Below are 21397 nucleotides of genomic sequence, written 5' to 3' on the forward strand. Positions count from 1 at the left end.
AATCCTGAAACATTGGGTTCAAAAGCATCTCGTTTGCAGAATGAATCAGCGGGCAACTCCACAATATCGCAAGAAATTGTTTTGCTCTTTGTATTCAGTATGACTACAGGACAAGTGTTTGTTAGCACTGAAAGTGCAACTGGATACATCATCATAGCATGTACAATTGGACTTATTATGAAGGCCTCAAGCTTATGGTTGGTGTATGGATGAACCATCTATGTATACAACATATTAAACATAAAAAAAGCTACAGGAATTCTGTTTTCTCTCCGCTTTGTGTTTTATTTTCAGTGGTTCTACCAGAGGGGAGTGTTCAGATGCTTTTGTGTTCATTGGAAGGATGTTCCATAAATGATTTGTTGTCGCTTCGGGACGTTTCCTGCAAAGCAAAGATGGATGTGTGGTCAAAGATGGATTTGTAACTGCAAAAACAAATTCATTGTTTGTGCATCTATTGTTGGTGATGCACACTTTTTGTTTTGTTTTCTCAAATGTGATCTGTCAAAATGCAGTCGTTCACATTTTCATAAAATCCTGTTTGTACTTCTGCAAGCAAGTGTTACAACCTATGAAAATGACTAGGATTTGTCTTTCAATGTGGTCCGATCCTTTTTTTTTTTAGCAAACACATCCAACTGACTTGAGTAAATGCTTGCATTTCCTTGTTAATTTGAGTGTTATTTTTAAAAGTAGATGCACCAACATCCTAGAAAAGATGCCCGTATGTTTTACTTGCAAAGTATTGAAGATCTGATGAAGGTTAATCTTCAAAAGCAGTAAATACTTATCTACATCTTAAAATTCTAATCAACATAAGAGCTGCTTTATGTTGTAGATTCTTCATTTCTTCTTCAGTTCAGCCATCCAACAGGTGAGTGGGCAAAAACAAAATGTTCCTTTTGTGTGTGATCCCTCCCATAGAAATGTGCACTTTCCACTAATTTCTCCAAAATATCATCTGAAGTTTTACCCAAGATGAGTGCAGTTCCAGAAGAAGTCTTCAATTTCCTAAATCTGTTATTTATACTAACACACTAAAGTTCAATGTATCGATAAAACTGATGGAAAAAAAGCACCAACACTCACCAAAATGTGCTTATTTGAAAGCATGGTGGAGAAAGCATCATGATACAGTGGGCTACTTATCAGCTTCATCATTCATTTTGACCTTTATGACAGTATCATAGTGTTCCTTATTTTATAATGTTGCTTGTAATATTTGTCGGTGGAGAAACAGATGGATCTGCACGCAACTAAATTCACGTTTATTATTATTTTTAAGTCACCTCAATGAAACAAACTCAAATCTACACTTTGAAACGGAAACTCACAACTCACCACAGTTAGTAGAGATTTAGTTAATGTCACCTACCTTCTGTAAAATCAACTGTGAATGTGGTTGATGTCAAAAGAGGAAGGTGGTGGATCATTTCCCTCTTCTGGGTGTGAGTCGCAGCAGTCTGCGCTGGTCTGAGGGGCGCTCAGCTAAAATCTGGAGCTGCTGGGGGACATGATGTGGCTCCGAGAGGATCTCCTGAAGTCCATATGGCACGCCTTTACGGCCCTGGACGTGGATCATCGAGGGAAAGTGTCCAAATCTCAGTTAAAGGCGAGTTTGGCTTCAGCTGTGTTTACTTCACCTTTTAAGCTTCTAGCTGTAGGCTATTCATGGTCATGTTTAGTTCCCAAAAACATTTATTTGGAGTTCGTGAGGATTTAGTTTTGACACTTCTTGTTGGTGGCAAATCAAGTTTTATTTTTTACAGCTTTGCTGACAGTTAATCATTTTCAGTCCAGTTACACAAATAGTTGCACGACTATAATAATATTATAGAAGTAGTAATATTTGTTTCTAGTTGAATGTTAGGTTTATTAACAGTTTATTAACAAGTTAAAGGTTGTTTTTAAAGAACTCGCATGCTTTCCAAATAAAAGCTTGCTGGTTTGGCTAAAGTGCAGACTGACAAAGACAGGCTCCAAGAGCCCTACAAGGGTTTGGATCCCCCCCATCAGTTCCTCATCAACTCTGATATGGCTAGAAAAACAATGAAAGGGTAATTTCTGGATTGTTACCTATGTTTTGATTGTGATTTTAGTCTTTGTCCTTTTGTTTTTGGTCAGGGCTTTCTTGTAAAATAAGCATGAAATACTTTAGCAATTCTCCGCAGTGATCAGATGGATGTACAAGTGTTTAAATTTAATTTATAGGGTGTTTAAGCGTGTGATTTTTAAAATAAAGGACACACACTTGAAAAGAATACAATTAAAAAGGAGTTTTGTCTCCTCAGTCTATCACCAGTGTGGTTATTTCTTTATTGTTTAGGCTGGAATGTGACTAATCTCCACCAGGTTCATCTGTGTGAAAGCTTGCAGGAAGTTTCTGAAAATCCTGGGTGTTATGTTGAAAGTATGACACAGTCTAGGCCACATGTGTCAAACTCAAGGCCCGCGGGCCAAATGTGGCCCTCCATGTCATTTTATGTGGCCCGCGAGAGCATAAAATTTTTTAATTTCATAAAATAAAAAATAAAAATTGGTGTGTATTTATTCATATCTAGGGGGAATCAGACTTGAAATATCATGTTGGGCAACTATACATTAGGACTTAAACACTGTCCATATAACCCAACCTGACAGAATCAAATGTAAAAAGATTTATGCTAGAGTAACAAACATATGTTTACTATGCAACTGTAATTGTCACTTTGAAAGTTAAAATAAATAAATAAATGAGTTATTTAACATTAAGGAGTAGTTACATTTATTTTTCATTACATTTAGTTACATGTATAACTTATATCTGGCCCTTTGAGGACAACCACTATACTGATGTGACCCTTAGTGAAAATTAGTTTGACACCCCTGGTCTAGGCAGTCTATTGTCCCAAAAAGATTTACCAAAGACCAACAACCCTAACTTGTGACTAATCATCAGTGTTGTAGGAAACTTACAGTAAAGAAAACCATTATTAGACCCAAAATCTCAGACTTGATGATTTATGTGACTGTTAAAAAGGAAAAATCCTTGAGGTCCACAAAATGGATAACGCTGTTTTCTGTTAAGAGAAAAGTTTGGACGGAGCTAGACACCAGGAGCTGAGCAGGTGAAAATCTCTCAGCACACCCTGGTAACATCTGGAGGTCAAAGGGCCTCCATGAGACAAATGGATTGGGCAACTATTCATCACTTGGAGCAGTCACAAATCAAAATCAAATCCACATTTTATTTATAGAACACTTTTCTAACAAATGTAGGTCAAAGTGCTTCACATTAAAAAACATTTTCCAAATTTGAAAACCAAACAGCAAGACAAAAAAAAGAAAGAAAAAAATTCTAAAACACATAATAATAAAATTATAATAATAACAATAATTATAATAGATTTGATTTATCTGCGCTTTTTCTTGGTGCTCAAAGCGCTTACAATGTGTCCATTATTCAGTCTCTCCTCATTCAAACTTGGTGATGGTAACTACTAATGTGGCCTCAGCTGCCCTGGGGCAGACTGACAGAGGCGTGGCTGCCAGTTTGCGCCTACGACCCCCCTGACCATCAACGGGACATTCATACACATTCACACACCAGTGGAGCCACACTGGATGGACATACAATGCCCCCACCCACACACAGTCACACATAACATAACAAAGCATAAAATGGGACAGATGAGATGTGAAATAGAAATAGAAATAGAAATCTGGCGTGATATTAAGTGAGGAAATGCTACATTTGACACCAGTGACCCCCTCGCTCACGTTCTAATGTTGTAATACTGTTGAAGTCCAATATTTAGCTGTTTCAAAGGCAGTACAATTATAGTGCTGAGAATGTGAGACAGGGTGGAGTGATGACTTTTCAAAAAACACTGTAACCTGAAGCACACCATGCAAGAGTTTGAAAAATGTTATAAACTCCTTAAAAGAAAGGTGTATCAAACTTGTTTGTATCATTTCAGAAAAGGAGTTGAGGGCTGTTTGAATGTCTGTAAAGATTGTCATTAGATAACCTATGAAAACTCAAACGAGGCTGAAAGGATGCTTTATTGTGATAACCTGCCATGCAAATGTGTTATAGCTGAAGTTAACAGAGCATAGCCTTTGACCTTTCAGTACTTAAATGTAAATGCAACTGCTAAAGATTATTATCACAAAAGACCTAAGAAACTTTTAGTCTCTCCAGGGAGTCTGAAATATGATTTGTCAAGCATGGATCTCACCCAAGGCTAAAAATAAAGCTGTCCTTGCACCTATTCTGAGATATGTTATGTGTGTACCTTGTAGTGTGGTTTGAGTTAGTACATCATTCATAATTTGTAATCTAATTCCCGTGTCATGGTGATTAGGTGTTGTCCTACAACCTCTGCACAGTGATGAAGATCCCCCATGACCCCGTGGCCTTTGAGGAGCATTTCAAAGATGATTCCAAAGGGCCTCTGTCCAGTGACGGCTATATGCCTTACCTCAACTGGTTCATTCTAGACAAGGTGAGGGCAAGGAGTGTTAATTCTGGTGACAAAATTACTTTTCATAAGCCTTTTTTCCTGAACTTATATTGTGTTCATACTCAGGATTGAAGCCCAGAAAGAAAAGCTTCTCACAATTAGTTTGACCCTTTTTGGTTTAAAAACTGCATACTAGGTTTAACATTAGTTAAAATCAAGTCATGATAAAAATTCAGACTAACTAGCTGGGGACTGTTTTTCTAAACATCAAATATTGATCATAAAATTACCTGGAGAAATATCTTCTGATCAGAAACTCTGTAGTCCATTTAAGACAGGGGTGCTCAAATCCAGGCCTGGAGGGCCGGTGTCATGTATGTTTTCCAACCAACCTGCCATTGAAGCTCCTTATTGGCTAAATACACCTGATCCAGGAAATCAACAGCAGATAAGGCAGGGATTCTGGAAAACCAGCAGGAGGCCGGATTTGGAAACACCTGATTTAAGACAAAAAAAAAACCTGAAGTAAATTGGAAGTGTGTCACAAATACCAATCCAAAGCAGCGATCACCCTCTTCTTCCGTTGTATGCAGAGCTCTGGCACAGATTAAGATGACTAATCATTAACAAGCACACTGACTACATTCAGAGGAAAAATTGTCTTTTTTTTATCTAGTATTTATGCAAGGTTTGTCTCATCATAATTTTTTTGCAGCATTCATACAAACACATGTTTGAATTTTACATTTTTACAGACAATAACTTCCATTGGTAAGTCAGCTGCCTCAGCTTCACTTCATGCACTTGAGTTTGTGTTGCTGTTTTCCTCCTGTGGGCTCTGACTTGAATGAAAATCAGGCCTGTTAATCACATCGGGTTTGCAGACTTTTATCAAAGGAGACCAACACGCATTAAGCATTAAGCATTTGTAAACACGCAGCTGTGGTGCTGCTGAACTAGGAAGCTTTGACGTTCAGTAGGGGCTTTATTATTATTTTTTCTTGCAGGTGCAGGAGGATTTTGATGTAACCGAGTTCCACAGGATGTGCTGGACGTTGTGTTACAAGAAAAAAATGCACTCTCCACATCTCTCCATCTCCATAAACGATGCTTTCAAAGTCTGGTGCATTTTCAATTTTCTGTCAGAAGACAAATACCCGCTAGTCATCATCATTGACGAGGTGAGGCTGTTTCAAATGCTGCATTTGTCCTTTTTTTATACTCATCAGTGCATAAAATCTATATAAGATGGAATTTAAAAAAGGGGTTTCTTTTCATTATAACACAGAAGGAAAATTGGGCTTAGTTCTTTGATTTGGCAGCTTTCTGCTAACATTTTGTTTGGCGACAAAAAGTTTCTTTTGCAGTTTTTGACACGTGCACCAAAGTAGTAAACTCACACGATCATGTGAGAATAATATACCACAGCACACATTTTTCATTCAGTGGCTGTAACACACCTCCAATAAAAAAAAGAAAGATTTCTAAAAATCTTTCAATTTCAATGCCAGGAATTGTTCATGATGCTCCCTCCTTCCTGCCTCAGAGTGGGAATGCAGTGGTGATCTGCTCTAAAACGTTTGAAGTGTTTCTGCTTTTAATGTTTTTTTTCTTATCTATCAATTGACATTACCGTAGTCTCATTTGATGTGCTCAAAACAGACACTGTTGTTCTACTATTGGAGCTTTTTTTTTAGACATTGGATTTGTGGTAATCATTCTTCTAGGGATTGTATCTCAAAGTTTTTTTCCCACATCCTGATAGTTTGTTTCTGTATTTATTATTAACTGCACAGGTACACAGAAGTTCATCATCCATTTGACTGTATATGTGTTTATTTAAAGCTTAACTCCAGAGACTTTCCAGCTAACTAGTTTGTTTGTAGCTACAGTTTGTACGTAGGAGAAACTGTCGCAATCTTCAGTTTAGATCAAATGTATTCATTCCCAATAAAGTTCATTTGGGTTTTTCAGACTAATAGGAAACCTTGTTAACCTTGGTGTCAACAGTTCAATACTTTATCAAACGGGTCATCATTTTTAGATTTCAAAGGTCCTCTCTTTGACTTTACTTTTAAAACACTTGGGATATTTCTCCAACCCAATTCTTGGGTTACTCATGTTGGGATATGTGTTTGGAACAAAACTAATTTTTGGGGGTTATGTTATATAATGTTTGAGTTAAAATAACCCAGAACAATCTATTAAAACCTCAGAGTTGGGTTAAAAACACCCCAACTTGGGTTATTTTTAACTACGGGGCGACCGTGGTGCAGTGGAAGGGCAGTCGACCTATGATCGGAAGAGTGCAGGTTTGATTCCCACCTTGCCCTCCCATGTGCCAAAGTGTCCTTGGGCAAGACACTTAACCCCACCTTGCCTCCGGTGGAAGGTTGGCGCCAGTGTTCGGCAGCGGAGCCGCCACCAGTGTGTGAATGTGTGAATGGGACTGTGACTGTAAGGCGCTTTGGGCCTTCAAGGAAGGTAGAGAGCGCTATACAAGTGTACGCCATTTATGTTGTTTTTTAACTACAGATTAATTCTGATCAATAAATCATTATCATCCCATCAGATCGAGTATTTTCTGCGAAAGCTCACTGAGGCTATGGGGATTGGGTTGGATGAGGAGAAGTTTGCTGAGTACAAAGCAAATTCAAAGAGTTGCCTGAGCGCCTGGGAGACCATCAACCTGGTGGGGATGACCTACTTCTGCAGGGAGGTGGAGCCGCAGACGCTGTCCATGGGCATCAACCATGTCTTCACTGAACTCATAATGGACGTGCTCAAGCAGGTCAGGCAGGAAGTTGACATTAGCTTACTCATGTTCTCCATATACATGTGTGCATACAGACTATATTCAAATATATACATCTTTTACACTGCATGCATGTAAAGCATTTGTTTTCAGTCAATACATTCTGTGATGCTAACAAATGTATGAGAAAACAATAAAGTATTTATTACTCACGTAAAACCTTGTCAGAATACCTTGTTGTGATGCTTTGTAACATTTCAGAGTATTACTCACAGCAGTTCACAGTTGGATAACTTTTTCTTCTAATTCACTAATGTCTAATGTTGAATCAAGAACTTGTTTTGGTAGATTTATGACCTGAATGATCATGACTGTCTTTTTTTAAGGGTTACATGGTGAAGAAAGGCCACAAAAGGAAGAACTGGACGGAGCGTTGGTTTGTGCTCCGACCCACTGCGCTGTCTTATTACGAGTCTGAGGATGTGCTGGATCTGAAGGGAGAGATCGTTCTGGACCAGAGCTGCTGTGTGGAAGTAAACATGTTTGCCGAGTGTATCCTAACTGTTTAAAGTCAGCTAAATTGTTTGACACTTTCTATATTTAAAAAGACATAAACATATAGCAACATATTTTGGATATGAACTTCCCCTTTAATGGATGTTTTCTGAACATTCTACATGAAGATTTTTTCCTCCCTCCAGGCTCTGAATGACAAAGATGGGAAGAAATGCCTTTTTATCATCAAGTGCTCTGACAAAAGCTTTGAGATCCGTGCGCCGGACAAAAAGAAGAGGCAGGAGTGGATTCAAGGTGCTTCATTTCTTTTAGCTCTGGAATGTCTGGATGTTTGCTAAAAGTCAGTGTCTTCTCGCCTAATTCCACATCAGCTGTGCACTCGTGCATCCAGCTGCGCAGGCTGGGGCTGACGTCTCCTCACCACGAGGCCCGGCGGAGGCGCAGGGAGGTGCGGCAGAGGCAGCAGGCTGAAGAGGAGGAGCTGGCGGAGAGGATGAAGGAACTTCAGGCAGCCAATGAACGCAAACAGAGAGAACTGGAGGACATGAGGATGGTCTGTACTAAGATTCACTAAAACTTAAAAAAAATAAAAAAATAAAAGAGAGAATTCTGGCTCCTCAGAGAAAGCAAAAGAAAAGCAACTATTTTTGTTTATGACAAAAAAAAGTCAAACTGTCATCAACAATGATGTTGAAACAAGGAACCAATGTAGTTCTACCTCTCTGGAAGTTTTTTCCCTACACAAATGGGGTAACAAAACTAGAAAAACAACAATCCCATTAGCTTAAAAAAAGCCAATAAAGATCACAAGACTTGGTATCCATTTTCACACCCTTGTTTGTACAAATCATGCAAAGAGAAGTATGTGTGTTTTTTTAAAAACTCAGTTACTGTGTGATTCACAGGACATTCGTGTCTGCCTGTTTTTAAAGATTAAGAATTCTGTGCACAGTTTATGAAGTAAAACAGGAAGTAAAACTCCACGCTAACAACGGTTCACATCAGCCAATGACACCTGTTTCTAGTACAAATTCAAGCTGCACGAACTTGATTTTCAAGATCTATCCGCCTCTTTCGCTTCTCCTTTTACTCTGACAGCTGCCTTTTACTCTGCAAACACACAGTTCCTAAAATGTCATTGAAAGCCTTTTAAGTCTAACAGTACTCTCTTAAAGTTTTTTTTTTCTTTTCACAGTCTTTTGGAATTCATGCAGATTAGCGACAAATATTTGCCTCTTTTATAGAAAATGGAGGAGGCTGCAGCCAAAGCAACACGAGAAGAGCTCCAGAGAAAGAAGACTGAGTTGGACATGCAGGACCGATACAGGCTGGACCTGGAAAGAGAGAAACTGGTAACATCGGTCCTCAGCCAGTCTCCACCTGCCTCACAGTTTTGGCTTAAAGACAGAAAAAAAAATCTAATTTTAGTTTTTGAGTAACCCTTGTGATATCTTAGATGACCCCACCCTTGCATTGACGTGTTCTCCCTACCATGACAAAGGTGGATAAAGGTGGAAAGATTTCATGTAATCCATGGACACCAGTGAAGATCACAAATCATTGCAGAAAAAAAGTTCAGAGCACTGTCTAGTGGGTCTAGATGACCCAACTCCCAACGTTAAAGTGCCTAGGATAGCACAAGGGTTAAGTCACAGTTACCCATCTCCGGTTCTCTTCATTCTGAGAACAAGGCCTTCAAATAGATAAACAACATGAAATTCAAGCCTTTTGTCCAAATGGGAGACAAGCTGCTTTACATGCGGCAACACTAATTTATGACTTTATCGGAAGAGACAGTTTTAGCGGCACTTTAACAGGTGACACTGAGAGAGAACAATGGTCATGATGTTTCAGTGAACTCTGATGTTCTGCTTTTGTGACTGGCGTGCGGTGACTGTTTCAGGTGCGCCTGCAGATGGAGGAGCAGATGGCTCAGAAGTCCAGCGAGCTGGAGCAGTATCTGCAACGCGTCCGAGAGCTGGAGGACATGTACCACCTGCTGGAGGAGGCCTTAGAGGATGAGAGGCAGGCCAAGCACGATGAAGAGGCCATGAGAAAGCTGCAGTCCAGGTCTCATAAACACACAAATAAACCCACTCAGAGTATGGATCATTATAGGCCATGGTTTGAAATATTATAAACCAGCAAGACCTGCTCTTTTTCTTTTATACTGTTGACTAACTTTGAAATCAGAATTTTTTCATATTGATGAGGAAAAAGGAAATCAAGTCTGCAAATGGGGTGTAAGATTTAAAAGAATAACTGTTGGTATAATTTTGTGTATCTCCAAATCACCATAAATCTGCAAAGTGTTGTCTCTTCTTTCTGTCTCAGGAAATATGTGACTGTGGTCCTGCTGAGTAAGATGCAGTAAATGCGTTCTGCTGCCCCCTGCTGGTTGTTTGCATATATTTCAGCTCCAACCCAGTTTCATCGTTTCTGTATTTAGAAAAAAAAGTATTATTTACACATGAAAAAATGCTATAAACAAAGGATATTCCTCAAATTTACTTCTACTATTACTACTACCTTAGGATTTTTAAAGATTTGTGGAAACGTAGGGCTGAAAGGGGCATTAAAGGGGCAGTTCAAAACATTTAGGTGGAGTCTAAGAAGTGTATTTCAATAGTTAACTTAAGCATGGCATTAAAAACACCAAACTTAATGTTCAAAAACTATTATACTAGAAATGAGAAAGTTTATGATTTTTTTGTGAGAACGTGTCTGGCTGTTCTACAACATTGTTAGCTCACTACAAATGGAATTGTAGGAAATCAGAGGAGTGTAGATCTACTTACTAGTCTGCTCTGCATTTTTACTCAAACATTCTTGTGCGGTCACTGACAGGCTGCTGCAGGAGGAGGCTGCGAAAAGGGTCGAGCTGGAGCAGCTCCACCTGCAGCAGCAGAGGGAGCTGGTCCAGACTGAAGTGGAGAAGAAGGAGCTGATTGCTGAGCAGCAAGCTAAGGATAGAGACCTGCAGGCGGCAGCGCTGCAGCTGCAGAGGCTGGAGAAGGAGCGACAGGATGCGCTGGAGCAGTATGAGGTCAGAGCATCCACGAGGAGCTTCACATGTGGGTGAAGAGAGTTTGCTGGCACAATCCAGGTTTACAGTTCCTGTATGAAATAAAGCACATTTCTGATTTTCAAACTTAAGGAAAAAATGTGAGCACTCATTTGAATATAAAGATGCTGAAGTCTTGAAGGCACCTATTTCCTAAACATGTGCCAAGCTACATTTTGATTTCTCCATGAGATTGAATTAGCAGCTGATACTGAGTGAAAAAGTTATAAACTGGAACTTGCAAAAAAGTTTAACATAAAACTACTTGTTTATTATTCATTTTTAGCATCTTTATGTTAGTGTAGATGATTAGTTTTTAATTTTTTTGATTGATAAACTTTGATAAACTTGGGACCACAAATTCAAGCTATCATCTCTTTTATGATGCATTCAGTGTTAAAAAAAATCCATTAGACACTAATCAAAGTTTAATCTCTAAAAATAAACTTTACTGTATCTGTCATTGTCAGAATTTAACAAGTAGGATAAAATGTCCAGTCAATCAGATGAAGGATGTCAACTTACATCTCTTTTTTTGTTTCCTGGTGTACAGGAGATGTCAAAGAAGCTCGAACGAGCAGCTAACAAGACAAAGACGTGGAAAGACAAGGTGGCAAAGCATGAAGGTCTGGTGCGACTCATCCAACCAGGTAAAAGGAACAACAATTGAAATGTTTGGGGACAGAATTCTTTGAAATTTATGAAGATGTGAAACCACCCTTTCAGACGATTTAGGAAAAATCTATTTCTGTTTTTCTCAGCAGCTCCTGTGTAGGTCAGAGAAGTACAGAAAACATCCTCTAACTTTCTTTCAACTACCTGACATGTGTTCCTGCAGGCCAGAAAGAACCGCAGCGGATGACTAACTGGGGTCCAGCCTCGTTCACTGACACCGAGTTGGAGATGAGGAAGAAGTTCTGGCAGCAGAGCAAGGCACAGGGAGCTCAGACTCAGTGACCAAAAGGATGGAGGATTCCTCTGAAATCACTACATACAGTAGACGAGGAGACACAAAGTTGGCAGTTTGGGATACTATTATTAACCCCTTCACCCTGTATGTACTATAACATGCAGGACTCTACTTAATTTGGCATCACCTTGAAAGTTCAAAATACATTGAAAAATATATTTTTTACATAATTGGAAATAAAGTAAAGCACAAAGGGGTTGTAATATACGTGTGGAAGAAAAATATTGATTTCAGACTCGGGTTGATCATCTCAAGGAAATGACTGATTTGAAGTTACGTCCTACTTTTGGTGCTTAAAAATGTTTATTTTCAGTAGATTGTTTTTCCTTTGCTTAAAAACGAGTGCTTTCATTTGACAGCAGTTGCACATGCTGTTGTCACCTGTACATGACGACTCTTCTGTCTTTCTGCTACACTTTTAGCTTTTTGAAAAAAAGAAAAAAACAGTTCAAACTTTGATCTAGCTTGTCGAGTCAGACCTCTCCTTCTCTGCATCTGAGTCAAAGACGGGCACAGAAATGCTGTGAAGCATTGAACCCGCAGTTCTTCATCCGCAGTGTTGCTGTTTTACAAAGATGCATTTGTTAAAGGATGATGCATTAAATCAGAATTCCATTTTTTTACACTACCACCGTGCCAAGCATGTTGATGAACCGTAATGGTTTACCTTTTTACGTTTTACTTTACTTGAGCTGCTATAACTCAGATAGGACAAATGCTTCATGTTTTTTTGCTTCAAAAGTTATACAATAACCGTCCACCTTTGGTATAAATGACTGATTGACAAAGTTTTATGGCTTCATAAGATACTTTCAACAGCATCTCTTATTATACAGAAGCAACAATTATTGTCTATGTAGAAAGAAAAAAATATTCTAAAAGAAATTAGCTGATTTGTTTCTGTTTTTTATGATTCTAATCTCCTACATACAGTTAAAACGTTTGTTTTTAAATATTGTTTTGTATAAAAGTTGGGTTTGATATTAACTTACAATGGCACGAACAGCGGAAATCCCTCATTTAGATTACTTTAAATTGCTTAATTTTATGCACTTTTAAAAAAAAATCCCCCAAAAAGCATCATAATAAAAACATGAATAAAAAGGAGCAGAAATAAGAGTGTATTTCATAACCTCTGCTCTCTTTTTAACACAATAAATTGTAGGGTTTTTACCCTAACAGTTATTTACATCTTCAATTCCCAATTATTACAATAATGGAGTCTTTCACAACTCAGTTTTTTACATAATTGTGACACAGATCCTGATTTTGTCTCTATAATACTTTATTCCATCACTTTTTTAATGATTTATTTTCCTTTCAGGCTGCAGTATCTCACTCTTTTCTGAATATTTGTAGTTATGCTCAAAAAAACCTGATGTAAGTAAAAACACGTTTCTTCTACTCTGTTATAGACTTACAGGGATTTGGACCTCAGACTCAAACTTTGGGACTTGTGAACAATGTTTAATAACTGGTTACCTGTTGGGCATTGCTCTCAGATCTAACAAATATGGCCTTTCCTCTTTTTTCTTTTTGTGACAGCAACCCCCCCCCCAAAAAAATAAAATCAATAAATGTGTATTATAGTGCGTGCCTCAAATGGTTGTTTAAAAGCGTCTTTGTGACACTCGAATACCTGCATGCATCAACAACACAAACTATGAATCCTCATATGATTGTTAGAATTAAATGAAATGTCTATACATCAAACACACTGAGGGCGATTTAAACCTCAGGGACTTTCTCCTTGATGTTTACTTGTCTTTAAAAGTGTCCGCTTTCAGTTATCATTCATTGGTTTGTGGTAGGGCTGTGTGTCTTTCCCTCTAGCTCGATTTGAAATGATCCATGGATCAATTTACCAAATTCAACTAAATGTAAAGCAATACGACCGAAATGACCTAAATGGATACAATTTAGTAATTTATTTTGAGGAAATTTGAAGCTAAAAGAAAATACCTTCTGACAGAGAAACTCTTTTTTTTTTACTTTTCATTTTAAGCAACAAAAGTCAAATGTCATTTTGTTCTTTGTGATTCAATAAAAGTGTGTCATATTAATTACTCCAGGCATTGGCCAAAGTGCTGTGAAATAAAGGGTTATTGGTTCAGTACGCACACCACACCTCCCTCGCTGTGGCTCACCTTCTTCCAATTGTAAATGACCCAATTTAGTAGAAGCAAGCTTGTGATTGGAAGTCTTCTTGTTTTTGATTCACATGTACAGAAAAAAGACAAAAACAGTTGAGAACACAACAGGAAGAGAAACTAACAATGTTTTATACTTTTAACCTGCATATTCTTGTTTGTATCTGTAATTTTCAACCGATACGGCTGTCACTCCCAGTGCTCAATCGATTTTTTGTTACACATCGATATCCTCTACATCCTCAGTTTGAGGAGGACCTTCAGATCATCCTCATTTATCCACCAGGTGTCACCATGGGAACAGGACTGTCCCAAACCAAAAATAATAGCGAGACCGCTGAAGATCACAAGGTGGTTCATAAAATCCTGAAATATTTAGAGCACAGGCATAATACAACATTGCATGTAGACTATAGAACTATAATACTGTGTTTTTGTGCAGGTTTATTAGTGAAGACATATTTCACAACTCGTTCTGTAAGAAATTATTTCAGGTTCCATTTAAAATGTATGAGCTGTATATATTTTTTTCCACAGTGACTAAGCTGAAACATACAAAAACAGAAGATTGAGTGAATTTTTAACAAAACTGACAAACTGCAAAACACCGGAAAGTTATTCAACAGCTCTGCCGTCTTTTTTTTTTTTTTTTGGGTATTTGCCTCTTTGCAAAACCGTCTAATAGCTTGCCTGCAGGGACTTTCACAGGTTTTTCTAAAAAAGCTTGAAGTGTGCATGCTTAGAAACATTCTACCCGAGAGCAGAGGAGGAGAAAGATTCTGTCTGCAGGCGTGGAGATTTAAGTTCTGCCACAAAGTGCTTTGGCTTTGCATTAGCTTGGTTCCTGGCCAATTGTTCCAAAAGTTTTCAAATAAAGCATTTTTTTTTCTGCATCCATCTGCTCCTTTTGCATATGAGTTTGATGCTCAGTGTGTTTTTTCCACACGCATTTAATACAGTTTTGAGTCATCCAAGTGTCGTTTCCCAAACTTCCTGGATGTTTGGCATCAAACTCCACATAGTCATGAGATTTAGACTTTTTTTAATGCATGTTCAATTTTCTACAAAAAGTGTCAGTGGTTTCACATGGTGGCTGGAATGATCAGGCAACTCCTGTTGCTTTCTGCTAAAGGTAAGACCCACCAAAGTTCAGCTGCAACTTCCATAACCAGAACTGTGTGAAGTCTGTGTTTTTCTATAGATTTGATATTAAATTTACCCCCAAAATTTTGCTTTTCTTTATCGATGAGGGAAGTTGAGGGTGAAAACTTAAACAAGCATAGCTGCAGAGATGACATGGCCGGTGACATTGTCTTTTGATCTATTTCAAATAGTTCCCAGTGACCTTTTAATCATGATTACCCAGATTTTGGGTACAATCAAAAAATCTTGTCTTTTTCTGGGACATGGTTTCTGCAGAGCTGCAGGAAAATCCAAAAATTAGCCTGATTTGTGAGTGGGACTAGTGTTATCCTGCCCCCCCTTCCCTTCGTCCATCTGTGTAACCCTTGTGCTGTCCTAGGCACTTTAACGTTGGGAGTGGGGTCATCTAGACCCACTAGACAGTGCTCTGAACTTTTTTTCGTCAATGATTTGTGAACCTCACTGGTGTCCATGGATTACATGAAATCTTTCCACCTTTATCCACGTTTGTCATGGTAGGGAGAACACGTCAATGTGAGGGTGGGGTCATCTAAGATAGCACAAGGGATAAACGCTATCCTGCTAACTCACAGCCCCTCACACCCCCAAACTAACATTACTGGTGTGACAAAAAGGGGCAAGCGATACTGGAGCTATCCAGACGTACAGTTTTAAACAGACGCTAGCTCGGATGAGGAAAACAAAGACGTTTGTCTGCAAATGGACGCATCAGAATAGAGCAGAGCAGGGAGCCTGTAGCTCTGCCGTAGTAGGTCCTATGCCACACCTACGAGCTTTTGCAAACATCATTTTTTTGTCTGTTTCTGATACACAACAATTTGAAAAGATGAATACTCACAAATGCAATTTTAATCTTCATTTTCTTTATATATGTCCTCCATCATGACAAAAATACCACAAGATCATGTTAAAAACACAATTTTCATTGGAGTGGGTGTTTCAATCAACACAGAAGCAAAGCACTTTCACCACAAAGAGTTTGATTTGAAGGCTGAGACACCGTCAGATGCTTCCTTCAAATGGAGAAAGAAGCCTCTGGAGCAGGTCTGTAGATGTTGCATTGTATGACCTCACTGTTCCAGTAACATCTAAACAAGCTTGATAACACTTGACGCACACGACACGCAGCAATGAGGTCTTTCTGTCAAAACAAATCAGCCTGTGCAACAAAGATGTTTTCACACGTACTCATCACCTTTGCCCCCCCTGTTCCTTGTGTTTCAGTAACTGGAACTCTGTAACTGAGTGAAACCATCATCAGTGGGCACTTGTTTGTCTGCTGTCTGCCAGGCTGCACAATAAAGTCTTCACCATCCGGGAAAAAAGGCCTGACTTGATGTGGTGCTCTTCAACAGAGACGGGATCTGGAAAGTTCAGGATAAGTTCAGAGCTGATGGAGCAGATGAGATGAGATAAGAGCCTGCATTTGTACAACTGATTTGACAGTGTGCACATGTCTGTGTGCCACTGCGCTGCTGATAAGATCAGACACAGAGACAGACTGCCCAAATGTCTGAGCTGCAACTGAGGATGCAATTTCAGTCCAAATAAAGATTCAGGATCCTCCATGTTTACAGAAGTTTGCACTGAAGCAGGTTCATCACATTAGATGATAGTCAGAACACACTCAGCAGGATATACTTTGTTTTTTTGCGGTGGACAGATTTGCTGTCCACATTTTTTGCTTGTTTTGTTTTTGTTTTTTAAAAGTATTTATGTCCTTGGATGGTTTGCAAATTCTGCCGTCTCCTCTGACCACTCCAAAGAGTTTTCTCAGAATTAAATGTCTCTCATCTCCATGGCGAAATTGCACAAGCCTTTCCACATTCCAAATACAAGAATATCTCTTGCCGCCTCACCCTTGCTCCATGTGTCCGAACGAGAGCCTAACGTCCATAACCAATTCATCTGACTCCGCTAAAACATCCTTATCCAAACTGGAACATTTTATGGGATGGTGTGGTAAAAAAAAAATGACTTGCAGATGCTTGTTTTTTTTCTCTCTTCTTCTGGGTTAGATGACTTTTAACAGTGACCTTGGAGGGTTTTTCATAGTTGAATGTACTCCAGGTTTAGCTGCACAGTGGGTCACACACTGGCAAGTATAAACAAAACATAAGGGAATCAGATAAAAAAAAGTAAACTGATGTGAGGAAACCTGTTCTTCTATCTTCTAAAGCTCTAAATAACACCTTTAATTGAGGTTTTTCCGGTCATGGATGGCTGGGCTGTGTTGGGATAAGCAGGATCAAGTGGACCCCCATGTTCTGCTGGGAGCTGACATCATGCTGATTCCAGCAGTGGGATGTGAGCCGGTGAGATCAGCGCTTTGGTTGAGTTTCGGAGCAGGTGCCCGCAGAAGGGCCCCCAGCAGCCTCCAATTTAATCGCCCACATCGCTGAGACGCAGAGGAAATGAAACTGCTCCACATAGTTTGCATTCATTGCAGCCAGAGGACTACATGGATAATAGGACTTAGAGGAGCAATGAAATAAATCAGTATCATGTGTCACTAAAGTATGTTTTTAGGGTCGACAGAAAGGCCAATCAGCATATTTCAAAGTTTTACTTTTTTTTTTAATCAAACAAAAAAGCAGCTGCATGTTGAATCCAAAAATCATCCTTTTTATGTGAAGTTTATGTAAGACGCTAATCATGGAACTCAGATTGCAGCCAAGTTACACAAGATTCTTATGCATAGGAAATTCACTGTTTGCAGGGAGAATGGAGGCTTTCGTTTGTAAGTTCTTCTTAGTGGAGACATCAATTGCAGAAGCCGTAATGTAGCCAAACTCCTGTCATGCTTATACATTGCTTCAAACACGTATGCAGGTCATTCAAATCTGGTTTAGTCCAATCAGAGGCGTGCAGCTAGGTGAAGACAGTTATCAGAAGAAACCGCTGTTCGGAAAAAGAATTCAGATCACGCCATTCCATTCGACCCAACCAGACAACATCCGCAGCATCCATCCAGTTGTGTCCCCAAATCTCCGTACCTAAAGCAAGTGGGCTAAATATGGAGGGGAATGCCAGATGGTCAGCCCAGATGTTTGCATGCAGCACATCTGCACCTGCTGCCTGTACCAGCCAGCTGCAAGACCTCTACTGTGGGAGAAACAGCCACCACATCCCTCCTAAAAAGATCTTCCTCTGACCTCCTGTGGGTGTTTTTTCTTTTTTCTTTTTGAAGGACCCAACAAGGCCTTCTTTGCTGGCAAGTCACCCATCCACTGCGCAACTTTCTGGCCGGGCAAAAGAAAATGATAACTTTGCTTTATGAAAGGTTAATTACAGCCAGATAATCAACTTTTTTCCCCTGTCTTTTGACCCATTAGATGTCAGTTGACAAAGGACTTTCCTCTTCCATCAAACATCTTCACAGAGCTATTATTGATGTGTTGACTAGATGATCACATCGTTGACTAGCTTTTGTTAGAAAGACCAAGACTTTGGCTGAGGAGAACAAGATCTCTGCATGCAGACTGTTTCAGACAAAATAATGACACGAAGGTTCTGATAGAAAATCTGTCAGTGCTCTCGCCTCACAGCATGAAGGCCCTGGTTTAAATCTCAGCTGGGACCTTTCTGTGTGAAGTTTGCATATTTTCCTTGTGCATGCGTAGGATTTCTCCAGCTTCCTCCTACAGTCCAAAAACATGCTTCATAGGTCGATTAGTAATTCAAAATTGTCCCTAGGTGTGAATGAGTGCGTGTGTGTGGCCCTGAGACAGACTGGCGACCAAAACGGGGTGTACTCCACCTTCACCCAACAGTGGTTGGGTCAGTCTCCAGCAACCCTGTGATGCTGAAAAGGATTCAGCAGGGTTGGAATATGGATGGAGGAAAATCTGATTCACTTAATCGATGAAGAATTTAGAATCTAATTTTTCCACCTAAACTCAATTTGTTCATATGCTGACCCCCAAAAAGATATTTTTTAACTCAAGGTAGATCTTTCTTTTTCTTCATTTCCCATCAGATGCTGTAAGAGTGGGGAATGAAAAAATACTGTATCAAGTGGATATAATTGTTTAATTATAAAGTCTGACCTTCAATTCACGTTTGAGATGAGCAGAACTGCAATCTAAAGAAATAATTTATTCAGATTTGTGCATTTCAACATAAAAAGGAGGGTATTTTTTGTAGACGTACAGACATGATTGTTAAAAAACATTTTTAAATCATAATTCATGCCGTTATACTTATGTAAAAAAAGAACATCTGGCTAATGGGCCTTTTCTTCAGTGCATTACTGCCTCATGACACCTGAAATTTTCTCCAGTTATTGAAAACATTCACTAATATTTTTGCTTTTATGTAGATGCCAAATTCAGGTACTGTTAAGCTTGGAGAGGTATGATGCTTATTAGCACCAATAGGCCTCAAGGGATTAAAGTGGAATGATGAGAACGTGCTCACTCATGTAAAAGTTTTCAGTATCAGGAAGAGTGTAAGGACATAAGACAAAAAAGGTAGGAAAAACTGCACATTCTTATATTTTTTGAATTTTTGCAGCAAGGTGAACTTTTTGAGAAATATTTTTAAAACTTTGACTTGATAAATTGGATTTACGCTAAACTGGATGGTTCCTCTGGTGTCCTTGAATTGTACCTCAGACTTTCAGCTGGATTGTCATGTAGGGATGGCAGTTCATGGTATTCTAAAGCGGAACCACTCTGACAGAAACTAATTTGTCCTTTGAATAATGTATCCTTCCTCAAGTCATGGATTAATGCAGATCCTTTATGGGATGCTGAGAATCAACCCACCAGTCCTTTTTTTAAGACATTCTTTAGAGCAAAGATGTTCCTGCTATAGTCAAAAAATACAAATATTTACTCAATGACAACACGGAACGACATATTTCAAGTAAATTTAATTTATTTTCAAAAGTTTAGTGGAAACACTAGATGGTACAAAGATACTTGAACATAAAAAGAACTTAAAAAAATTGTCAAACATCTTTGAATTGTTTGTTGTGCTTCTTCTTTCCTTTTTTTTTTGGAATGAAGCTGTACAGATTGTAAAAAGTGAAACAGAAAAGACGAAAAAGATAAAGAACACAGATACATGAGTTTAAAAGGCCCTTGAAGGACACAAAGCCTGTCTGGACAACAACAACAAAATAAACACAACATTTTTAGAATCACAAAGACGGAACAGGCCACTTAGGTTTTTGCACCAACATACAAACACAACTCGCTCACATCAGAATCTGTGTGAGAAAAGTATGTTCTTCACATACAGTCTACAAGATGAAATGTCAAAGATACTTGCAGAAAACACGATTCAACCATACTTGCACAGGTACGCTTTTAATAAAAAACAACAAAAAAAGAATAATTTACATCACACTAGTCACATGTGTTATGCAACAGTCAATAAACATTCAGCAAAAATAGTGGGAACATGTTTAAATAGAAAAAGAAAAGTATTTCTGAAGTCACTGTGCAAATTATTTTGGATTAAATCTGTCATGAGGAAGAGTCGCCGTCTAAAGGAATTCCTTAACCTGGCTGTCTGCATCTCTTTAGACCATCTATTTCTGATAAGGAGTGCGTACTTTAGCGCCAAGTGCAAACAGCTTTTCAATGTTGTGCATCAAACAGAGTTTGTGGCGATTTGCATGTTCATCAAGCAGCCATCACTTTTCCATGTAGTAAAATACTTGATAGAAAATAAGGGTTTTCAAGCTGTTTTATCTTTTTTTTTTAAATATATGTTTAAAAGTTAAGCCACAGTTTTTCAATTGGTCAGTGATATTGCTTTAAAGTATTTACAGCCAAGTAGGATTACATTTCCTTGGTAGTGCATTTTCCCCTAAAAACTTCAGCTTATCTTCACTTCATCGGTGTCAGAAGGAGCTGACAGGCCAGGCCGAGGAGTTGGACGCTTTGGCTGCTCGGTGGCGGGTAAAGACAACCGATCTTTCACTATCAGCCACTTTTACAGAAGTCCCCAAAGGTCTAAGGAAGTGGGAGATGCTGACAGGCCACTGATGCAGCCCCACAGTGGCTTTTGTGTCTTTTCACTCCAGCTTTCAGGCGTCGGAGATGCAGCTCTGGATCTTGTCGATCCATACCTGAGCGCTCTGAGCGTCCGACGCGCAGAAGTTGTAGACTCTCTTGCTGGTTTTTAGCTGGAGGATCATCAAATAGAAGAAGAGGAGTTACTTTATTTTTCATTCTCCTAAAAAGAAGCTGCACTTTCCTGGTATGCTGCGTTAGAAGCTTTACACATTAATAAAAATAAAACACCAGAACCCTTCAGAAAACAGATCAAATTGTATTTTTTCTATTCATCTTGAACATTTTCTTTAGAAGAATCATTTTG

The 21397-nt window shown here is 38.9% G+C and overlaps 2 protein-coding genes across 6 annotated transcripts in view; one reads left to right on the plus strand and one right to left on the minus strand.

Moving 5' to 3' along the window:
* Positions 1-388: 388 nt before the first annotated feature.
* Positions 389-13813, plus strand: LOC101159084 (switch-associated protein 70). The gene is made up of 12 exons (XM_004067001.4): positions 389-1612; positions 4347-4487; positions 5453-5626; positions 7018-7236; positions 7587-7733; positions 7902-8010; positions 8088-8269; positions 8961-9068; positions 9620-9786; positions 10564-10762; positions 11334-11430; positions 11619-13813. The coding sequence occupies exons 1-12, from the start codon at positions 1514-1516 to the stop codon at positions 11735-11737; spliced, it is 1761 nt and encodes a 586-aa protein (XP_004067049.1). The 5' UTR covers positions 389-1513; the 3' UTR covers positions 11738-13813.
* A 6114-nt stretch (positions 13814-19927) lies between these two features.
* Positions 19928-21397, minus strand: part of sbf2 (SET binding factor 2) — an 89020-nt gene continuing 87550 nt past the window's right edge. For all 5 annotated transcript variants that reach the window (XM_023953461.1, XM_023953462.1, XM_023953459.1 and 2 more), the window contains one exon: positions 19928-21203. In XM_023953461.1, coding sequence (XP_023809229.1) covers positions 21105-21203 — 99 coding nt within the window. In that variant the 3' untranslated portion in view covers positions 19928-21104. The remainder of the gene's footprint in view (positions 21204-21397) is intronic.

This window comes from Oryzias latipes, chromosome 3 (genome assembly GCF_002234675.1).
Source record: "Oryzias latipes chromosome 3, ASM223467v1".
Lineage (NCBI taxonomy): Eukaryota > Metazoa > Chordata > Actinopteri > Beloniformes > Adrianichthyidae > Oryzias > Oryzias latipes.

Bases quoted from the DNA above. Each gene is read 5' to 3' on its own strand.
- LOC101159084 (XM_004067001.4), top strand. From the start codon at position 1,514: ATGATGTGGCTCCGAGAGGATCTCCTGAAGTCCATATGGCACGCCTTT. The intron at 8,011-8,087 runs GTGCTTCATTTC...ATTCCACATCAG, and splicing joins GAGGCAGGAGTGGATTCAAG to CTGTGCACTCGTGCATCCAG. The intron at 8,270-8,960 runs GTCTGTACTAAG...CCTCTTTTATAG, and splicing joins AACTGGAGGACATGAGGATG to AAAATGGAGGAGGCTGCAGC.